The sequence below is a fragment of the Trachypithecus francoisi genome, unplaced genomic scaffold (assembly GCF_009764315.1).
Source record: "Trachypithecus francoisi isolate TF-2019V2 unplaced genomic scaffold, Tfra_2.0 Lachesis_group17, whole genome shotgun sequence".
In the NCBI taxonomy this organism is placed as follows: domain Eukaryota; kingdom Metazoa; phylum Chordata; class Mammalia; order Primates; family Cercopithecidae; genus Trachypithecus; species Trachypithecus francoisi.
Genome location: NW_022681462.1, coordinates 23,620,000 through 23,642,466, shown reverse-complemented (window position 1 = coordinate 23,642,466; position 22,467 = coordinate 23,620,000). Strand labels below are relative to the sequence as shown.

The window sequence follows — 22,467 nt, the reverse complement described above, 5'->3', positions numbered from 1 at the left end:
TCTCTGTGCTGACATTGGGTCACTTGCTTTAAGCCCTGGAGTTGACCAGCTCTGGGAGAGAAAAGACATGATAGAAGGAGCACAAGGCTTGCTGGGCATCTGGGCCTAGAGCCATCGCCCCTCATGTCCAGGGGAGCAGCCCGGTAATATGAAATGTGGGAATTACCCTGACAGGTGGTTTCCTACTGCATCTCAGAAGGACAAAGGGCATAGGTATTTTAGTAGCTGACCTGGGCTCTGTCTGGATTCTCCTAAGAAGTGATCAAGGAATAATCAGTGCAATTACATAAAAAGTTGGAAGAGCACAAAACTAGAGAAACTACTTATCTAGCCCACCTAATGTATGATTCTAGAAAGTTCTAGAACTGTGCAAAACAAGACACATTTGCAGTCCTAAAATCTGAACAGAAATGCCATGTATTTGGTGGAGGAGTCAGCCGAGACGTAAAGGATAGAAGTGCTAATGGTAGACTTCAAGGCACATTGAGACATGGTAGAGGGAGACGGGGGAAGCAGGGAGTTATTTCATTGCTTCCCAGATTACCATGAACAGGCAGGGGTTTTGGTGATGGATGAGCAGCTACGGGACGACATGCTACCTGTGCCAGGAGGGCCCCCCCCCGTCCCTTTTCCCAGTCCCTCCTCCTCCCATTCTCAGACCATTTCATTTCACTACTCTCCTCCTTGTACTACAATTTTATTCTTCAACTCTTGCATTTTGAAAGACCCCAACATTCTTTTACATCACTCAATCATTTTTGACCCGTTTCTCCTATGAGTAAATTTTTAAAATTTCGTACCTGAAAAAAACTATTAAATGTCAAAGCAACTTAAATATTTACTGACTAGAAGATAATGAAGGCAACTCCAATTTTAGAATATTTTTCAAATTTCAATGTTCCTTTCCCTCATCAGAGCTTCAGATAGACTTTTTAGAAAGATCTGCACCTCTCCTCCGCACTGTATCCCCGTTAGGGATTGTTTCCAGGCTATGTACTGGCCTTTTTGAAAGCTTCTGCCAACAGAAGATCTTCTAGCCTTAAAAAGTCTGGAAGGGCCCTGAATGGGACCTCTAGGCTAGCAAGATAGTGGCCATACCCCTCATTGGCTCTAGCCTAGGCAGGTTATTTAGTGAGGTCATCTCCATCAATGCAATGGGAAATTAGAGGCCTCTGAGTCCCTCCCATGAGCTGTGGGGCACTGGGAGGGCCAGGTTCCTCCTCAATGCTGGAGTCAGTCCACAGACCATGGCTTATAAATACTGTTTTCCTCCCAGGGCCCTGGGAGGGAATGTGGGGTGGTTGCTGCTTAGCTGGAGGAAATTTGGATGAGCCCATTTGTCTGTGATGATGGGAGAGCAGTAGAGGTCATGAGGACTTGAGGAGGTGGCTCTGGAAGCTGGAGGGTCCAGAAGTAGAAAGATCCTAGGTAGCTTGAGCCATCTGGTGACCTGGTTCTGAGGGACATTAGCTGAACCAATGGAGAAATTCCTCTTGAGGGAATTTTGCAGGTACTTCTTTGTAGTTTATAACTGACCATGCTTTAGAAAGATCCCAACCCTTGTATGTGTAATAAGGCAGAGGAAATTTTATTCACTATAATTTTTCTTAGGAAGAAGGCTGTCTTTGTTCTAAGAATGCCTTGAACAAAGCTTCGGAGGAGGAGGTTGCTCTGCTTCACAGAGGAGAAGAATGGTGCATTTTGATCCTAAATGGAGAAAGGAGAGGGAAGGAAGAGGAGGAAAAAAACAGTGGGAAGGAGACCATAATACTGGGATGAGCTGAAAGACCAATAAAGAGATGCCGCAGTGAGGTGTGGCTGGGGGCTCTTTTGAGATGAGTGATGCTGACTGTGTTTGTGAGAACTGTGAATTTGCACTGTTACTCCTTCTACCATAATTCCTGGGAAGCTGTCATCAAAATATGCCTGGTTTGTGAAATCTCTGCAAGAGATTATTTGGGGGATTTTTTTTTTTTTTTTTTTTTTTTTTTTTGAGGCAGACTCTCACTCTGTTGCCCAGGCTGGAGTGCAGTGGCATCTTGGCTCACTGTAGCCTCGGCCTCCTGGGCTAAGGCACTTCTCATGCTTCAGCCTCCTGAGTAGCTGGGACTACAAGTGCATGCCACCACGCTTGGATAATTTTTGTATTTTTGTAGAGATGGGGTTTTGCCTTTGGCCAGGCTGGTCTTGAACTCCTGACCTCAAGCAATCCACCTGCCTTGGCCTCCCAGAGTGCTGGGATTAACAGGGATGAGCCACAGTGCTTGGCCATTTGGGGGAATCTTGAAGGGCTGTGAGTCTCCTTGCCAGGGTGCAGTGTGTGCAGAATTATTTTCAATGAAGGAAACCACCGGGAGCTTGCAGAAGCAAAAGGGAGAAATCTTTGGCTTTCTCTGTAGGCCAGGAAATTAGATCTAGATCTCTAAGGGCAAGGCTGTATGACATCTGAATTATGGACCAAAGATGGAAGGCATTTGCTATCCTGAATTCAATAATTACTTAAGGAAATGAATGGCTGACAGATTATCATCATGAAGGGCATAGAAAACTAACTGAAGTAGTATTAATAACAACAATTGAATACTAGAACTCGTGTCATAATCTGAAACTATTTGGGGTGTATTATAGGATAGAATAAATAATTATACTGATGTAGAGAACCAGTATTTTCACTGTGGGAGATCAGAGATACAAATATAGAGTAGGGGAAAAGACAGAACTATGTGATGTTGTATTTTAATTGGAGGTACCAATATGCACTCATCACACACACATACACACACACATACACTGTCTCTCTCTCTCTCTTAATATTTTCTAATTTTCTGGCTCTGTTTTCTGAAAGGGCCTAGAACTTACGACACCACAGTAACTATGAACACACTTAGTACCCAGATCTTGGTTTCTGCATACCGCTATCCACAAAAAGGAATGAGGGCTTCTTAAATAAATGGTGAATTCCAGGTCTGAGGCTGCAAGTGTTGCTACACAAAGCAAGGAAGTGCTCAAAGAATGATGGAGACACAGGAACTGGCTTAAAAGGAAATCCTTTGGCTGCATTGGGGCAATTTGAGCATTAAGAAAAACAGCAATGGATTGTAACACATTAAATTAAAAAAAAAATCTGTGAGTTAATAAGCTATGGTTTGAATGTGTCCACTCCATACTTAATGGTGAATGTGATAGTATTAAGAGGGGGGGCTTTTACGCAATGGTTAGGCTATGACTGGGATTAAGACCTTTATAAAAAAGGCTTCCCACAGCTGCTAGGGTCTCTTGCCCTTCTGCCTTCTTCTCTGTGAGGACATGATATTTCTCCCCTCTGAAGAATGCAGACCTCACCAGACACTGAATGCTTGTTCTTTGATCTTGGACTTCCAGCCTCCAGAGCTGTGAGAAATACATTTCTGTTCTTTATAAATTACCCGCCTGTGTTATTCTGTTATAGCAGCACAGACGGACTACAACAGAAATTGATACCACAGAAGTGGGGTGTTGCTATAACAAATAACTAAAAATGTGGAAGCAGCTCTGGAGCTTGGTAAAGGGTAGAGGCTGGAATGGTTTTGAAATGAGTGCTGGAAGGCTGGGGGTGGTGGCTCACGCCTGTAATCCCAGCACTTTGGGAGGCCGAGGCAGGTGGATCACAAGGTCAGGAGTTCAAGACCAGCCTGGCCAAGATGGTGAAACCCCGTCTCTACTAAAAATACAAAAATTAGCCTGGTGTGATGGCGGGCGCCTGTAATCCCAGCTACTCGGGAGGCTGAGGCAGAGAGTTGCTTGAACCCAGGAGGCAGAGGTTGCAGTGAGCTGAGATTGCACCACTGCACTCCAGCCTGGGCAACAGAGCGAGACTCCATCTCAAAAAAAAAAAAAAACCAAATTAAAAAGTGCTGGAAAAAGTCTCATTGCCATGAACAGAGCATTAAAGGCGATTCAGGTGAGGCCTAAGAAGAGAAGAGCCGTAGGGAAAGCCTCCTTCCTTTTAGAAGTAACTAACGGGATAGTGATAGTGAAGACCCTTCTGATAAGGCATGAGACAGAAATGAGGAACAAGGTACTGGAAATGGGGGAAAGGCCATTTTTACTACAGTGACAAAGAACTTGGCTAAATTATGCCTATGGAAGGCAGGACTTGAGAGCAATGAACTAGGATATATAGGCAGAAGAAATCTCTAAGCAGCAAAGCATTCAGATGCTTCATGGCTTCCCTTAACTGCTTATAGTAAAATATAAGAAGAGCGAAACAATTCAAAGACAGAATTTATAATGAAAAGGGAAGCGGAACATACATATTTGGAAAATTCTCAGCCTGGCCATGTAAAGAATAAAAAATTATGTTTAGGAGAAAAAGCCAGCAGTGTGGCCAAGTGACCATTTGATAAGGAGATTAGTATGGCTAGAAGGAAGCCAGGTGCTATTCATTAAGACAATGGGAGAAAGACCCCCCGAAGGCATTTCAGATCTTTGAGGTTGCCACATCCATCACAGACCCAGAGTGCCAAGACCTTAGGGGCAGAAGTTTCTAAGGAGGGGTGCAGAGTGTCTATGGGACTTCAGGGCTCACTGCCCCTTGTCTCTGCCCACTGTATTCTGGCACATTGCTTCTCAGCCACCCCAGCTGTGGCTCAGGCAGACCCAGGTGCAGCTTGGGCCACTGCTCCAGAGGGCACAAGCGTAAGCCTTGGCAGCATCCATGTGGTGCTAACTCTGCAGCTGTGTGTGTGAGCTGTGGCTGCGGCGCTACCTCCACCCAGATTTCAAAGGATGTTGCAGACAGCCTTGAGGCCCAGGCAGAGAGTTGCTGCAGGGGTGGAGCCACTGCAGTTTCCACCCGGGCAATGCTTAGTGGCATTGTGGGGATAGGGCTGTCTCTGCAACCCCGGAGCAATAGAGCCACCAGCATGCAGCACCAGCCTGGAAAAGCCGCAGGAATGCAACCTCAGTGTGTGAGAGCTGAAGCGTGGCTGTCTGGCAAAACCTTGGGGTTGGGGCTGTCCAAGGCCTTGGGGGCCCAACTCCTGCCCCAGTGTGTCTGGTAAGGCAGGACTTGGAATCAAAGATGATTTTCAAGATCAAATGTTGTTTGCCCTGTTGGATTTTAGATTTACCGAGGACCTGGTACTCCTTTTTATTTTCATATTTCTCCCTTTTGGAAGATAAATATTCGTCTTGTACCTGTCCCACCATTGTACTTTGGAAGCATGTACCTTGTTTGAGTTTACAGGCTCACGGCTGGAGGGAAATTTGCCTCAGGATGAATTACACCTTTGGGTCTCATCCATATCTAATTTAGAGGATTCTAGATGAGACTCTGGACTTTAGACTTTAGAGTTGCTGCTGGAATGACTGACTTTTGAGGCTACTGAGATGGAATGAATATATGTGAGAAGGACATAAATTTTGTGGGGGCAGGGTAAGATGCTATGGCTGAAATGTGTCCCATACAAAATTCAGGTGTTGAAACTTAATGCCAAATGTGATAGTATTAAGAGGTGAGATCTTTAAGAGGCAATTAGGCCATGAGGGTCCCTCCCTCATGAATGGAATTAAGGCCCTTGTAAAAGAGGCCTGGCCAGGTGTGGCTCACAGCTGTAATCTCAGCACTTTGGGAGGCCAAGGCTCAAGAATCACTTGAGCACAGGAGTTTGAGCTAAATTTTTTGAAAAATTAGCTGGGTGTGGTGGCATGCACCCGTAGTCCCAGCTACTCAAATCGGTTGAGCCTGGAAGGTTGAGGTTGCAGTGAACAGTGATCATGCCACTGCACTCCAGTCTGGGTGACCGAGCAAGATCCTGTCTCAAAAAATAAAAGAGGCTTCACACAGGGTTTGGCCCTCTTGCCGTTATGTTGTATTGAGGAACAGCCTTCCTCCCTTAAGAAAAATGCTGCCCTCACCAGATACCAAATGCTGGTTCTTGATCTTGGACTTCCAGCTTCCAGAACTGTGAGAAATAAATTTCTGTTCTTTATAAATTACCTAGTCTGTGGCGTTCTGTTGTAGCAGCACAGATAGTCTAAGATAACATAGTAAAACTAAAAATGTGGATGAGGAAACTCTTCTTTTTACCTTTAGTAACTCTCAGTGAAGTAACTGATTCTGTCCAAGATCATGAATAAATACTATTTCCAAAGAGTAAAATACTATTGGGAAACCGAATGCTCATTTGCTTTCAAAGTATCACCCTGCGGATTACTTAGCAATTACAAAGGAGAAAGGGTACCTTTATAATGGAGAACCTTAAAATGTCTTTCATTCAGAAATCTTGCTTCCACAAATTTATCCAAAGGAATTAAGTACAGTGAGATTTATATACAAGGATATTAATTGCAATGTTGTTTATAATGGTGGACACCTTTTAGCCAGATGACCAAACTTAGCATCCCTAACAATTGAAAACAAACTGACATTGTGTGTTTCCTGATGTGATGTGATTCTGGTAGTAATTCCTAAATACTAGAAGACATATAAAAGTCTAAAGAAAACAAAAAACTGTTTATCATCCAACCTGCTAGAAATAATCAACATTAACATTTTGGTGCATGTATATGTACAATATTGGGATGACTGGCTGGGTGCAGTGGCTCACACCTGTAATCCCAGTACTTTGGAAGGCTGAAGCACTGGATCACCTGAGGTCAGGAGTTTGAGATCAGCCTGGGCAACATGGTGAAACTCTCTCTCTACTAAAAATACAAAAATTAGCTGGGTGTGTTGGCACATGCCTGTAATCCCAGCTACTCAGGAGGCTGAGGCACGAGAATTTTGAACCTGGGAGGTGGAGGTTGCAGGGAGCTGAGATCACATCACTGCACTCCAGCCTGGGTGACAGACACTCTGTCTCAAAAACAAACCAAAAAAACAAAAAAATAGGGATGACTGATATAATATGTATATATCTATATCTCTCTATAAATATAGGGAATCATATGTACATATGCATGATATGTGTATATACATGATACATAGATGTCATACGTGATTATATAGCAATGGATATCCATGGTATGCATGATACCTAGAGTATATACTTTTATCTATGAATATATGAGCATTTTTTCAGGTCATGAAATGTTTCAAAATGTGTTTAACTGCATAATAATTCATCACATGGTTATTCTATAACTTAATTATTTACTCTTGTTGACCATTTAGGTGGTTTCAAGTCTTTTTCATAAATAATATTGCAGTAAATATCCTCATACAAAAATCTCACTGTACTTCCTTTAATTCCTTTGGATAAATTTCTAGAAGTGGAATATCCAGATGAAAGACTTTAGATAAATATTTCCAAATTTACTGTATTAGTTTGTTCTCAGGCTGCTAATAGAGACATACTCTTGAGTCTGGGTAATTATAAAGGAAAGAGGTTTAATGAACACATAGTTCCACATGGCTGGGGAGGCCTAACAGTCATGGTGGAAGGTGAAGGAGGAGCAAAGTCAAATCTTACATAGCGGCAGGCAAGAGAGCTTGTGCAGGGGGACTCTCATTTATAAAACCATCAGATCTTGTGAGACTTATTCACTACCATGAGAACAGTATGGGGGAAATTGCCCCATAATTCAATTATTTCCACCTGGCCCTGCCCTTGACATGGGGGGATTATTATAATTCAGGGTGAGATTTTGGTGGAGACACAGCCAAACCATATCATTGTCCTGCAGATTATACCAACCTGTACCAAGATTTTATATACATATGTATATATGTATACACATACACACACATACACACATATATATATATATATATATATTTTTTTTGAGATGGAGTCTTGCTCTGTCGCCTAGGCCGGAGTGCAGTTGTACAATCTTGGCTCACTGCAACCTCCGCCTCCCGGGTTCTAGCAATTCTCTGCCTCAGCCTCCTGAGTAGCTGGGATCACAGGTGCCTGCCACCATGTCTGGCTAATTTTTGTATTTTTAGCAGAAACAGGGTTTCACCATCTTGGCCAGGCTGGTCTTGAACTCCTGACCTGGTGATCCATCCGCCTTGGTCTTCCAAAGCGTTGCGATTACAGGTGTGAGTCACCACGCCTGTCCCAAGATTTTATGTTTATACTCCCAATAGCAGCAAGTGAGGATGTACATTTAAATGAATTGTAGAAAAAAAAAAAAGGAAAAAATAACCAAACAGAAAAAAGAAAAAATGTATTTTAGACAGCGCTGGATAGTGTAACTTTAAAATCTTTAAAGGAATTTTTAAATTTAAAACATCCCCATTGTCTGTACCCTTATATATACTTCAAGTTTTTGTCCATCTACAAACATTTTGGCAATTATGACATTGAACATAAACTTTTTATTATTTTCATTTTGAGGTCTTTATAACTTTAAAAATAATTTTTGGGGTGCAGTGGCAGTGATCATGGTTCACTGCAGCCTTAGCCTCCCAGGCTTGAGATCCTCCCATCTCAGCCTCACAAGTAGCTGGGACTATACCAAGTCTTTATTATTTTTAAAAATCAAGTTTTGTGGCATAAATAACCATCCCATTAAACCATTAGACTTATTGGTGTAACAGATAGGTTGTTTCCTATCTTCCTGGACAAAATAGTCTTAGACATACTACTTTTTTTTTTTGTTTTCAAGATGGAGTCTCGCTCTATTGCCCAGGCTGGAGTGCAGTGGCATGATCTCGGTTCACTGTAGCCTCCACCTCCCGGGTTCAAGACTCCTGCCTGAGCCTCCAGAGCAGCTGGGACTACAAGTGTGTGCCACCATGCCCAGCTAATTTTTGTATTTTTAGTAGAGATGAGGTTTCACCATGTTGGCCAGGCTGGTCTCAAACTCCTGACCTCAAGTAATCTGCCTGCCTCAACTTCCCAAAGTGCTGGGATTACAGGTATAAGCCACTGCACCCAGCCAACATATCACTTAGTTTTTGCTAAGTTTACATTTTAGAGTAAATTCCAAGAGTTGGGTAGCCAGGCTGGAAGCCATGGTTGTTTTAAAGTTCTTGGGATAGGTGGATCAGTTTCTTTCCTGTCATGCTGCTGGAACTGCATCAGTTTACCTCACTCGGCCTCCTAAGGTGACTAGAGGTCAGGACAGGGAAAGCCACATGTCCCTGGTTCCCCTTCTTTGGGTCTCTGGTGGGCTCCTGGCTGATGGGAGCCGAGGACCCATCGCAGCACAGACAGGTAGAACCCTGGGAGTTCCAGGACTGCTGGATGGGAACATGGAGTTGGGGATGGCTGAGGGAAGACAAGAGGAAGGCTTGGGACTTTGCCTGCACGTAACCATTACCTTTGGCCTCCAAGACCCACTGCTTGGAGGTGACTCTAGTAATGGTCAAGCCGTGGTAAGGATGCATGGCCCTGCCCTCAGCAGTACAAGATTGGCCCGGTGAGAACAGTCAGCTACTGAACCATCAAGACATGGTGGAACGTAACCTCCCTGCTATCCTGCATGCCCCACTGCCAGTTCATCCCCCCAGCACCCCCGCCACAGTCTTTTAGTTCTATAACCATTGGAGCTTCCAAACTCTCTGCTTTGCTTGAAATGGCCCATGTTTCAGCTGTACCTGCTTCCTCTAAGTATGTTTGTTTTTTCTGTGTTAGGCTGGACTCAGCTTTGAGAGTAAAAGAGGCCATTTCTTTTTTTAGCCTGGGGTGCCCTGCCTCAGAGGCCATCAGTTCTAGGGGGCTTTGGGCATTGCTGAGGTTTCTTTGGGAGATGGTTGCTGGCATGAGTACAGCAGGTTCTTCTGTGTGGATGTCTCATGGAAATGGCTCGGAACTAGAGTTGAGGTTTCCTGGGATTTCTAGGTGTCACTCACCCACTCTGTGATATTGGGCAAGGAAGTACCCTTCCCTCTTGGCCCCAGTTTTCTCGGAGAGGGGATGGCTGCCATGTTTCTAGGGTGTGCACATACAAAGGGGTAATCTTATCCACATCCCATGTGAACAGGGCGTGGTCTCTCCAAGAAAAGATGAGTTTTGCTTCGGATGACTCTTCCTCAGCTTTCCTTTTTGTGCCCCTTTTTCTTCCTTGTCCCTCTGTCCCCATTCCCCTCCATTGGGGTATCCTGCCCTCTTCCCACCCTTTCCCCTCAGGCGGGGCCTTGAGGCAGGACCACTGGGGCCAGGATTCTCCTCTGTTCAAATTCTGTGCTGCTGGAGCTGACCTCCTGGGTGCAGACCCCTCCAGAGGGATCTTCTGGAGACCACACCCCTCTCAAATACATGGAGGGACTCTCATGGTGACACTTGCTGGCAGGCTGGCGATGGAGTAGTGTTTGGGAAGCAGCAGCCTGGGCTGTGTCCTCCCGCCAATCCCAGCCGGGGCCCCTCACAGCCTTTGTGTTCAGGAGCTGGTGCCTGTTTGTTCCTGGTTGAAAAGACTTCCTGCAAAGTTCACCCTGCCACCAGTCTCCCAGCTTTCCCCACCCCTCAAGTACCCGGGTCCTTCTGCTGAGTGTCACAGTCCAGGGGCGTGTGAAGGGTTTGAACAGGGAGACTCTCCTCCCATTTCCCAAGTGTCTGTGATATAGGCCCTTTCTCTGAAGCAGGGACACCAGCCCCCAGAACAGCCAGGCCTCAGGGCCCTGTCCAGACAGGTGGCCTAGGGCCTTGCCTGTCCCACAGGCCTGGAGCCCCAGCCCCTCAGCCTTTGACAGAGGTTTCGTAAGGTCCAAGGCCAGCCTGTAGCTCTCAGAGGCAGGTTCCAGCTTCTTTCAGTCCTGGGCCCTCAGATTTGTCTGCAGGAACCTTGGATCTCGTTCTCTCTCAACCCATGCCCTTTGCCAAGATTAGGGCTCTTTGGAATTTATTCTTTTGGCTGGAGGGCTCCCTTTGATGACTGTGTCAAGTAAGATGGAATCTGGCCAGGTTGTTATAGGAACTCAGGAGAATCCCTGGAGTGGCAAAAATAATGAGAACACGGGGCCATTCACCATTCAGCGTTGGAAAGTAGAGCATTCATTGTCCAGGTCCGGAGGGGCAGGCTTAGGGGTGGGGGCCTCGCTGCATCACTAGGAGGCTTTGGTGGTATTGAAGGAGTGTGTGGTGGGGTGTGCAGAGTGAGGGTCTGACTAAACTTGGTTCAAATACTAAATCACCCACTTACTATTTGTGTGACCTTAAGCAAGTTAAAACAAATAACACAATCCAATTTTGTTGATTAAATGTATTATGTCTAGAAGGAAAATCATCCTCACTTTTGGAGTTGTTATCTTAGGGATATGTTTACAGATTTAAGATTACTTTTTGTACTTTTCCACTTTTTTTCCTGATATTTTCTTTAAACAGCATGAATTACTTGTACAATGAGGAAAAAAATAAAAACAACCACAAAGCTATCTCCACTTTGGAAATGAACAGTATCCAGGAAGGGGCTCTTTAGAATCTAGGAGCTGCTAGACCCTTCCATGTTTGGAAGGGGAGGGACAGTACTTTTCAGACTTCAGGCCATTTCAAGTAAGAAAAGTGTTCCTGGCCCCCTGGCTGCCTACGGTTCTGTCTTGGGCCAGGCCTGGCTTAGACCAATGCTGGCCACCACAGCGTTTCACATGTGGGTGCTTCACATGCGGGCCTGTGGGGTCGAGGGTGGCCTCACTGGTTTGTCTGTGTTGGCAGTTATTCGTGCTGCCATGGTACAGGAGGTAGCTGTTCATTTCCCACTCTGGCAGCCAGTTCAGAAAACCCTGTCTGCTCTACTGAGGGCCCTTCCTGAGGCTACATCCTTCTTTTAGACTAAGGGGTTTATGTTGAGGTCTCTGTACTCCTGTGCCTAGCGAGTCTCATCTCTCTATCAAAAGGGGAACATGGCAGCTTCACTGGGTTTCTTCCCCCATGCTGGGCTTCCTTAGTGTCTGGGTCCCTCATCTGGGCCTTGACATGAGCTTCCTTCTGTCACTGTTGTCTGTTTATTGTTTTTTTGCTGCTGTTGTTTATTTATTTATTTATTTTTGAGACAGTGTCACTCTGTTGCCCAAGCTGGAATGTACTGGTGCGATCTCAGCTCACGGCAACCTTTGCCTCCCAGGTTCAAATGACTCTGTGTCTTAGCTTCCTAAGTAGTTGGGACTACAGGCGCCCACCACCATATCCGGCTAATTTTTTTGTATTTTTAGTAGAGATGGGGGTTTTGTCTCAAACTCCTGGCTTCAAGTGATCCACCTGCTTGGCCTCCCAAAGTTCTGGGATTACAGGTGTGGGCCACTGCACCTAGCCTGTTGTTTTTTGAGATAGAGTCTCATTCTGTCACCCAGGCTGGAGTGTGGTGGTACAGTCACACCTCACTGTAGCCTCAACCTCCCAGGTTCAATCGATCCTCCCATCTCAGCCTCCTCAGTAGCTGGGACTACAGGCACTCGACACCATGCCTGGCAAATTTTTTTTTTTTTTTTTTTTCTGAGACGGAGTCTTGCTCTGTCGCCCAGGCTAGAGTGCAGTGGTGTGATCTCAACTCACTGCAGCCTCTACCTCCCAGGTTCAAGTGATTTTCCTGTCTCAGTCTCCTGAGTAGTTGGGATTACTGGTGGGCGCCACCATGCCTGGCTAATTTTTGTGTTTTTAGTAGAGACGGGGTTTCATCATGTTGGTCAGGCTGGTCGTGAACTCCTGACCTTGGGATCCACCCACCTCAGCCTCTCAAAGTGCTGATATATAGGCATAAGCCACCGTGCCCGGCCCATAATTTACTTTTTAACTACTGCGTAATAGTTATTGTGTGCATATATTGCTGTTTACTTATCCATTCTACAATGAATTATTTGCAGTTTGGGGCTATATAAATGCTGCTGCTATGAACATTCTTGCACAAGTCTTTTGGTGGGGACAAAGGTTACCTTCTGTCACTGTTACTGTCTCTTTAGCTTTTAGACTTAAAAAAATCATACAGTTTTATCCTTTTTTTCTCTTTCTCCCCATCAGTTACTGTAGCCATATGTACTTTAGTAGGTAAATCTCTGCCAGTGTTTTTAAAATGTTGAAAAGAAATTATATAAGTGCTACTTAAATACGTTCTCCTGGCCAGGCACAGTGGCTCACATCTGTAATCTCAGCACTTTGGGAAGCTGAGGCAGGTGGATCGCTTGAGCCCAGGAGTTTGAGACCAGCCTGAGCAACAAGGCAAAACCCTGTCTCTACAAAAAATAAATTAGCCAGGTGCAGTGGCGCGTGTCTATAATCCCAGCTACCTGGGAAGCTGAGGTGGGAGGATCACTTGAGCCTGGGCTGTTGAGGCTGCAGTGTGCTGAGATCATGCCACTGCACTCCAACCTGGGTGACAAAATAAGACCTTGTCTCAAAAAAAAAGAAAGGAAAAAACCCTCCTTATAAAAGCTTTCCTTTTTTTTTTCCTTTCTTTTAGACTGAGTCTTACGGTGTCCCCCAGGCTCACTGCAACCCCCGTCTCCTGGGTTCAAGTGATTCTCCTGCCTCAGACTCCTGAATAGCTGGGCATATAGGCATGTACCACCATGCCCAGCTAATTTTTGAATTTTTAGTAGAGACGGGGTTTCACCATGTTGGTCAGGCTTATCTCAAACTCCTGGCCTCATGATGAGCCCGCCTCGGCCTCCCAAAGTGCTGAGATTACAGGTGTGAGCCACCATGCCCGGCCTAAAAGCTTTCAACATTACATTAAGATTAAAGTTCCTTATGATACCCCTTGCCAAGTCTTGGCCCTTTCCTCCTACCCCGAGGTAACCCCGGCCACCAGTTTGGTTGTTCTCCTTCTAGGACTTTTCTGATACATCGACATATATAAATGTTCACATAGGAAATATTACTTGATACGTGTGTGTTGTTTATTTGGTACAACAAACAGCATCATACTGCTTGGCCATTCGCTTTTTCACTCAACAAAATATCTTGGGGAGATGACCATGGGAGCACACGTAGCTAGCTCTACTTCATTTTTTAAACTGCCATGTAAGAACATTTAGGTGGTATTTCTTTGTGATTTTGTGTGTCTCATGAACTGAGGGCAGTCCTGAAGCCTTGCGCTGGCAGTATTTGATACTGATATAATCCCACAAAAGAAAAATTTGCAGGAGCCCTTGATCTGTGCCCCTCAATGTCTCCTTTCTTTCTTCTGCAGAGACGTCTCAGAGAGGCTGTGCAGCTGCTGGAGGACTATAAGCATGGGACTCTGCGCCCGGGAGTCACCAATGAACAGGTAACTCTGTGGGAGGTGGGAGCATGGCCGGTGGGGAAGGGAAGGAAAGTGAGAAATTCCCAACCCTTTCCCTGCAGCCAGAACCACTTCTTTCCTGTATCTACTTCTGCTGGTACATACCCCTGTGGACTAAAAGCTCTTTGAAGATGCTCAGATCTCTCCTGTGCTCTAGGTCCAGTGGAAAGCATGGAGGCCGATAAGGCTAGGATGGTCCAAAGGCAGTGGCTTGGTGAGGGCAGCCTGTACTGGCTTGCAAGAGCTGATTGTGGGCATTTCTTCCCAATTCCACGATCAGGGACAACGCAGTGGGAAATCAGCCATGATGGGAGTATTTACACCATAGACGTTGGCAAATGCTACAAATCAGGACTTTTTCCCCAGAGAATGGATTATTAAACGTTTACCAGCATACCACTGTTCAAAACTTCAGGTTAAGGGTGGGAAATTGGGGAGGATGTTGAGGATTAGGATTAGGATACTGTTGTTTTATTCTTTTTTAATGTCGTATAGGAACTCGCATTAGAGATACCTGAAATGTTGAAGGTGCTGTTTTGTTTTGGAGAGGGTAAGGGAATGTAGTAGTTAATGATTACAGAGACTGATGGTTCATGTCCCAAAGTCTATCTTTTTGTTCATAAACTTTATTTCAAAAGCTTTTTCAAACATTAATTTAAACATTTTCAAAGTCATGTGTGTGCATAATTCAAGAAGTCAAATAGTACTAAAGTGCTTGTAAGGGGCTGGGCATGGTGGCTCACGCCTGTCATCCTAGCACTTTGGGAGGCCGAGGTGGGCGGATTGCCTGAGCTCAGGAGTTCGAGACCAGCCTGGGCAACATGGTGAAACCCTGTCTTTACTAAAAGACAAAAAATCAGCCGGGCATGGTGGTGGGTGCCTGTAATCCCAGCTACTCATGAGGTTGAGGCAAGATAATCACTTGAACCCGGGAGAGGGAGGTTGCAGTGAGCCAAGACTGCGCCACTGCATTCAGCCTAGGGAACAAAGCAAAACTCTATCTCAAAAATCAATAAAAATAAAATAAAATAAAATAGTGCTTGCAAGGAAAAATAGTATATGTTCCCCATCTCTTCCCAGTTCCCATGCCTGTTCCCCAGGAGCAACTACTTTTTGCTGTTCTGCAGATAGAAATTTATATTTTATCTTTCAGACCAATATGCTTATCTACACTGCTATTTCTCAATTAGTTCCTTTGGATTATCTATTATGGTAGTTGAGGACTCAGCTCTCTTATTATCCACCCCTCTAAACACACTTCTTTCCCCCATCCATATCCACTCTTGAAATAGTTATCACGGTTTTGGGGCCTATACATATTCAGTCTTCATGTTGTTAAAATTATGGAAATAACAATTACTGCATAGTCAGACTGTTTGTATCATGATTATGTCTCTTTTTCAACTTTGTTTTATCTGGAGTTAATAACGACCTCAGATTTTTCTTTGGGATACTTTCCTTTGTACCATCTCTCACTCCCACTGTACCCTCCCACGGCCTTTCAATACAGTCATGCACCACATAAAGACATTTTGGGCCGGGCGCGGTGGCTCAAGCCTGTAATCCCAGCACTTTGGGAGGCCGAGGCGGGCGGATCACGAGGTCAGGAGATCGAGACCATCCTGGCGAACACTGTGAAACCCCGTCTCTACTAAAAAATACAAAAAACTAGCCGGGCGAGGTGGCGGGCGCCTGTAGTCCCAGCTACTCGGGAGGCTGAGGCAGGAGAATGGCGTGAACCCGGGAGTCGGAGCTTGCAGTGAGCTGAGATCCGGCCACTGCACTCCAGCCCTGGCGACAGAGCAAGACTCCGTCTCAAAAAAAAAAAAAAAAAAGACATTTTGGTCAACAAAGGATCACATATATGACAGTGGTTCCATAAGATGATAATGGCGGTCAGGCATGGTGGCTCATGCCTGTAATCCCAGCACTTTGGGAGGCTAAGGCGGGCGGATCACTTGAGGTCAGGAGTTCGAGACCACCCTGGCTAACCTGACGAAACCCTGTCTCTACTAAAAATACAAAAAATAGCCGGGCATAGTGGTACACACTTATAATTCCACCTCCTTGGGAGGCTGAGGTAGGGCGATCACTTGAACCTAGGAGGTAGAGGTTACAGTGAATTGAGATCACGCCACTGCACTCCAGCCTGGGCAACAGAGTGAGACTCTGTCTCCAAAAAAAAAAAAAAAGATGATAATGGAACTGAAAAATTCCTGTTGCCTGGAGTTGTCTTGATGATCCTGACCCTGTGCAGGCCTAGTCTGTTTGTTTGTGTCTTAGTTTTTAGCTAGTTTAAAGAGTTTAAATAGTTAAAAAAAAAAAAAAAAGTTGAAAGTTTTAAAATAGAAAACTTATAGAATAAGGATATAAAGAAAAATATTTTTGTACAGCTGTACAGTGTGTTTGTGTTTTAAGCTAAGTATTACAAAAGAGTTAAAAATTTAAACTTTAAAATTTTATAAAGTAAAAAATATACAGTAAGCTAAGGTTCATTTCATTGAAGAAATTTTTTTTAAGAGGCAAGGTCTTGCTCTGTCACCCAGGCCTGGAGTGTAGTGGGGCGAGGTAGCTCACTGTAACCTCAAACTCTCGGGCTTAAGCGATCCTCCCACCTCTGCCTCCCTGAGTAACACACCACCACACCTGGCTAATTTTTAAAAAAAATAAATTTAGCGTGCTTAAATGTACAGTGTTTATAAAGTCTACAGTACTGTATAGTAATGACCTAGGCCTTCACATTCACCCACTACACACTCAGTGACTCACCACAGCAACTACCAGTCCTGCAAGCTCCGTTCATGGTAAATGCCCCATGCAGATGACCTTTGTTTATCTTTTATGCCGTATTTTTACTGAACTGTTTCTATACACAAATATACACAAACTGTTTACATACACAAATATCTACCATTGTGTTATAGTTGTCTATATATTCAGTACAGTCACATACTACCCAGGCTTGTAGCCAAGGAGCAGTAGGCTCTACCTACCATGTAGCCTAGGTGTGTAGCAGGCTTGCCCATCTAGGTTTGTGAAAGGATGCTCTGTGCTGTTTCCACAATGATGAAATCACCTCATGATGCATTTCTCAGAACATATCCCTGTTGTTAAGTGACGCATGACTGTATTTTCAGTGCGCCTTTCAATCTGAAGATTTCTGTCTTTGAGTTTCTTTTTGTTTTCCTGAAATTTTCCTTTCTGGGGCCTACCTCCAAGTTCCAGGTCTTCCTTTTTCTTGGTGTATTTCATCATTTTGTTGGAACACCTCTTCTAGTAGCTTCCTGAAAAAGGGTAAATGAGAAGAAAGTTTTGAGTCTTTTTATGTCTGAAAAATTATAATTCTGCACTCAGCCTTAATTGACAGTTTGGCTGAGGAGAAAATTCTAGGTTGACAATCATTTTCCTTCAGATTTTTGAAGACCATTGCGCTATTTTCTTCTGGGTTCCAATATAGCTGTTGAAAAACCTGATGCCGTTTCATTCCTGATTCTTTGCGGTCTGTTTTCTTTCTTTGGAAATATTTAGGATCTTCTCTTTATCTGTGAAATTTGTTTCTGAAATTCCACAATGCTGTTTCTTTTAAAATTTATCATTTTGGATTCTTGATTACCCCTTTCAATCTGAAGACTCCTGTCTTCAGCTCTGGCAAAATTTTTAATTGCTTTCATCACTTTTTCTCATTCTGGAACTTCTGTTAGTCAAATAGTAGCCATCGTAGGCTGACACATAGCTTTTCTCACCTTTTTTCTCTTCTATCCATCACTATGGGCCAGAAGCGAGGGTAGGGCTTGGGGGATAGAGCAGGTAGGAAGCTGGATGAGGTTCTTGTCTGCACCACCAGAAACCAGGCAGTGACACTGAAAGCACATGATACCATGGCAGAGCCGTGGAAGGGGTGACCCTCCCAGACTCGGGGTGTCTGGAAGAGATTTTTGCCCTGAGATGTGAGGGCTGACAGGGCTGGTGAAGAGCAGGTGGGGGTGGTCCAGGCAAGGAGGCACACACTGTACTGGAGATCAAGGGAGCGAGACCCTACAGAAGGAGAGAATGGACAAATGTGCTAGACTGGAGCATGGTGATGGGAGTAGAGGGCAAATGCACGAGCAGAAGCAGCACCTTGGCCAGATGCTCCTGTGCAGGGCTCTGGGAGAGTGACAGACTTGCAGTACCTACCCACATGGGGCCCATCTGAAGGTGTGTGCACTGTGTGCTGAGTCATGGGCAGCCGTCAGCTGGGAGGGCAGGCTGCAATCTCCTCTTTCCTGAGTGGTGGGACTTCTCTCTGGCCGTGAGCACCTAAGAGCCTGGATGGTGTGACCTGGTACCCCACCCTACTCAGGCCGAAGCAGTCCCCAGCCCCTTTCGTGTTCTTCTCAGACCTGTGAGAGTTGGATCCTGCCTCTGTGGCCTCTGGACCATGTGTTTGCTCCTGGCCCAAGCTCCGCTCTGCCCCTTTCTTACTGAGGTTGGCCTCTTGGGACCCCTTCCAGCTCCCAGAGTGTGGGGAATGAAGCCACATTACCTCCTCTTTGCTCCCTTCAGTAGCTTAAAGCTGCCTGTCCTGTTTCCCGGGCCTCTTTTGTTTTCTGTCCTGAAAGCCCCCATGTGCCTCCAGGGAGCTGGGGAGGAGGGGAACTGGGTAGGGGGGCAGCTTGGCACTAACTGTGCTTCCCAATTCTGGCTCATGTTGGTGATGCCTGCAGTGTCCATCTGGTGGCTGGGTAGCACAGTGCTCTAGGTGTGAGCCTGCCACTATGGCCCCCTAGAGGCAGATCCTCCTTCTCCCTCCCTTCCCCCAGCCTCCTGGCTGCCCCCGCACCAGCTCTCACAAATGCTTCCCTCCCTCGGCTTCAGTCAGCCAATATACATCCTCCTCTGACCTCTGTAGACACAGGAGCAGAGGGGATAAGTGGTGACATGGCAGCTCAGGACTTGGGGGGCTTGGCAACCCATAATTAACTGACTGTTCCTGGCCCAGGCTGACCCTGCTCATCTGAAGTGGCCCGGGTGGTTCTTGGTCTGTCTGGACAGCGTCCTCACTTGCATCTGGGCTCTGCGCCTGCTCTGATGCCTTTGCAGGTGTGCGGGCCAGAAGCCTGCAACTGGGTCCGGAGGCTTGCAGGCCTGTCCTGGTATTGTGGGCAGTGCTGATTAACTTGTGACACTCTCTTTTTTTACCCAGTTTGTCATCTAACCTGACTTCCAGGTACAACACCTCACCAGTGGGTATGCGCAAATGTATAAATAGTTTGTTCACTTCTGATGGCCTTGGTTTGGTCTTCTGTTGTGGGTGACTGCTCTCTCCTCCAGGGACCATTACCTTGTTTAAAGGTTTCTATACCAGCCAAACATGGTGTTTCACATCTGTAATCCTAGCACTTTGGGAGGCCAAGACAGGTGGATCACCTAAAATCAGGCGTTCGAGACCAGCCTGACCAATATGGTGAAACCCCGTCTCTACCAAAAATAGAAAAATTAGCCGGGTGTGGTGGCATGCACCTGTAGTCCCAGCTACTTAGGAGGCTGAGACAGGAGAATTGCTTGAACCTGGGAGGCAGAGGTTGCAGTGAGCCGAGATCATGCCACTGCACTCCAGCCTGGGTGACAGAGCAAGACTCGGTGTCAAAAAAAAAGATTGCTATACCAATGAATCACTGGTTCTGAGGACAGAATAAAAATGAGTATAATTTACCTTTTGGGTTTAGCAGGTGAAAATCTGAAGAGCTAGGAACCCTAATAAGGACTGTAGCTATCAGTTAAAAAAACAAAGCCACAGTGTGCAAAAATGTAAGCATAGACACAGCCAATTAAGTTTCTGAATGTTGACTCTGATCTGTACATTTGTATGCGCTGGGGCTTTGCCAGAAGAGTTTGGTGTAGATGGAGGTGGGTGGGGCTAAATATAGAAGACCCCTCCCCATGGCGAGCCACCGCTCGCTGTGTGCTTATTGCACCATAAGTACTAGTGCTTTCCACATATTATCTCAGCTAATCTTCACATAAACTTGTCAGTAGGTGCCTATATCAACCCAATTTTTAGTGAGACTCAGAGAGGTTGCATTATTTTCCTAAGGTCACATAGCTAGTATGTGGTGGGGCAGGGATCTGATACTGGGCCTCTGAGGTCTAATGGGAGAGACATCTTCTGTAAGTGAGAGAGACAGAGAGAAAAGAGATAAGAAAGAGAAAGCTGAGAAGGAAGTTGGAGGTTACAGGCCAGATTGTGAAAGTCTTTGAAAACCAGGCAGAGATGCTGGATGTGTTGTGTGGGGTAAGAGGAAGCTACTGAAAGCTGTTGAGAAAGGGAGTAGCACAACAGTGGTATTGTGGTAGGATCAGTCAGTGGCAGGCTACTGAAAGCTGTTGAGAAAGGGAGTAGCACAACAGTGGTATTGTGGTAGGATCAGTCAGTGGCAGTGCCAGAGTGCACTGGGGAGGAGTAAGTGCTATTACAGAAACCAGCTCGGAAGCGACTGGAGTGATGGAGAGTGTGGTAAGCAGGTTACTGGGAACCACTGTAGCTCCTGAGTGGCGGGGCTTGTCCCTCATTCCACATTCCCCAGAGGTTGGGAAACAGCCAGCCTTTCCTAAGTGCCTACCCTGCACCCAGGGTAATGAATGTATGGGTTACTTGCAGCCCCTATGCAGGATGGATTTCTGTCTGCAGCCTGCCTAGGAGAAAGAGCTGCTGGGATGCAAGAGATCCTGCAAGTCTTCTCTGGCAGAAAGGAAATGGGGTCAGCTGTGTTTGGGCTTTGCTGAAAATAGCAGAGCAAATACCAGAGGCAGGATTAAAAATACTTGTGCCCCAAGTCTTCTGTGGGCATCAGCAGGTTTGTCAGATGCTGAAGGGAAGGCTTGGCTGACCTACTAGTCTTACCCTGACTCTTAGCATCAAGCTCTGGGGATCCTGGTCAGCACCCTGCCCTTCTGGGCCAGCCCCAGCATGGCCCTAACTGGGAGCACAGAACAGGCAAGTGATCAGTAGGAGCTGAGTCATTTGTATGATGTGCTAGGTGTCGTACTGAGTGCTGTAGATGCATCTGCGGGCTGGGTCCCTGCAGTGGCGTCCTGGATGATCTCCCCATACTACCTGGGCCTCTCTGTCCATTGCCGATACAACAGACGGAGCGATCTGTGAAATTATACAGGACATTGTTTGTTCCTCTGCTCCACGGTTTCTCAGACTTGGCACAATTGGCATTTGGAGCCAGATTATTCTTTTTTGCGAGGGCTGTCCAGTGTACTGAGGGTGTTTAGCAACCTGCCTGGCTTTGATCCAGTAGATGCCATTGGCTTCCCCTCCCCAGTCATGACAACCAAAAATGTTTTCTGATGTTACCAAATGTCCCTGGGTGCAAAATCCACCCCCCTAGTTGGGAACCACTGTTCTAGTAGAAACTATAGTGGTCCCCTTTTGCACTTAGAGTGAAAGCCATAGTCCTTAACCTGGCCTGCAAAGCCCCCAGTCTTCTCTGAGCTTGTCTCCTACTGTTTTCCCCTATTTGGTCCACTCCAGTCACACCGGTCTCCTTGCTGTCTCTCAAACATACCAGACAGGCCCACTTCTGCCTCAGGGCCTTTGCAGTAGCTGTTCTGTCTCCTACTAGATAACTGCGTGACTCATTCTCTCCTTCCAGTGTTTCTTCCAATATCACCTCAATGAGACCCACCCTGACCACCTTACTTATGTCTGTAATCTCCATCTCTTCCACCTGCTCACACTTGCTATCCTCTTGTCATGTTCTATTTTCCCTAGTTTCCTGAAGCACTTATCCTTCTAACATATCAGATAATTTGCTTATTTATTGTTTGTGTTGCATATTGTTCGTCTGTCTTTGCAACCCTCTAAACTCAACAGAAGCAGAGATTTTGGCCCGTTTTTGTCACTGATGTGTCCTTAGCACCTAGAGCAGTGTTCAGCACATAGCAGATGCTCGATAAGTATTTGTTAAATAAATTAATTATTAATTTTCACAATAACTTTGAAAGTATTCACATCCTCACATTACAATTGAGGAAGAGGAGGCTCAGAAAGATTAAGTATATTACCCTAAAACACATAGCCAGCAAGTGGGAGATCTAGAATTTAAACCCGGGTCTGGATAGAAACAAACTGTGTATAGGGAAGTTGTGACTGCTGCTGTGTGCTATGCTGCAGAACTAGGCGAAGAGTCTCTCTTCTTTCGTGAGTCTGTAGAATTGGGGGTACCCTCACCCGACATAGACTTGCAATAGGTACATACTACCTGGGAGTAACCATGGTAACAAAATTAATGGTGAGGTATAATGCAATTGGCCCAACTGATAAATTAGGAA

The 22,467-nt window shown here is 45.6% G+C and overlaps 1 protein-coding gene across 22 annotated transcripts in view; it reads left to right on the top strand.

Moving 5' to 3' along the window:
* The window catches only part of SFXN5 (sideroflexin 5), a 134,618-nt gene that overhangs the window by 18,608 nt on the left and 93,543 nt on the right, over positions 1–22,467 (top strand). For 21 of the 22 annotated variants that reach the window (XR_004428181.1, XR_004428180.1, XR_004428184.1 and 18 more), the window contains exon 3: positions 14,053–14,130. Coding sequence is in view for 10 of the 22 variants with exons in the window: in XM_033175073.1 (XP_033030964.1) it covers positions 14,053–14,130 (78 nt within the window). In the remaining 12 variants the exon portion in view is untranslated. Of the gene's footprint in view, positions 1–14,052; positions 14,131–20,611; positions 20,642–22,467 lie in introns of those variants that run through there. The other variant, XM_033175076.1, reaches the window with a different exon arrangement.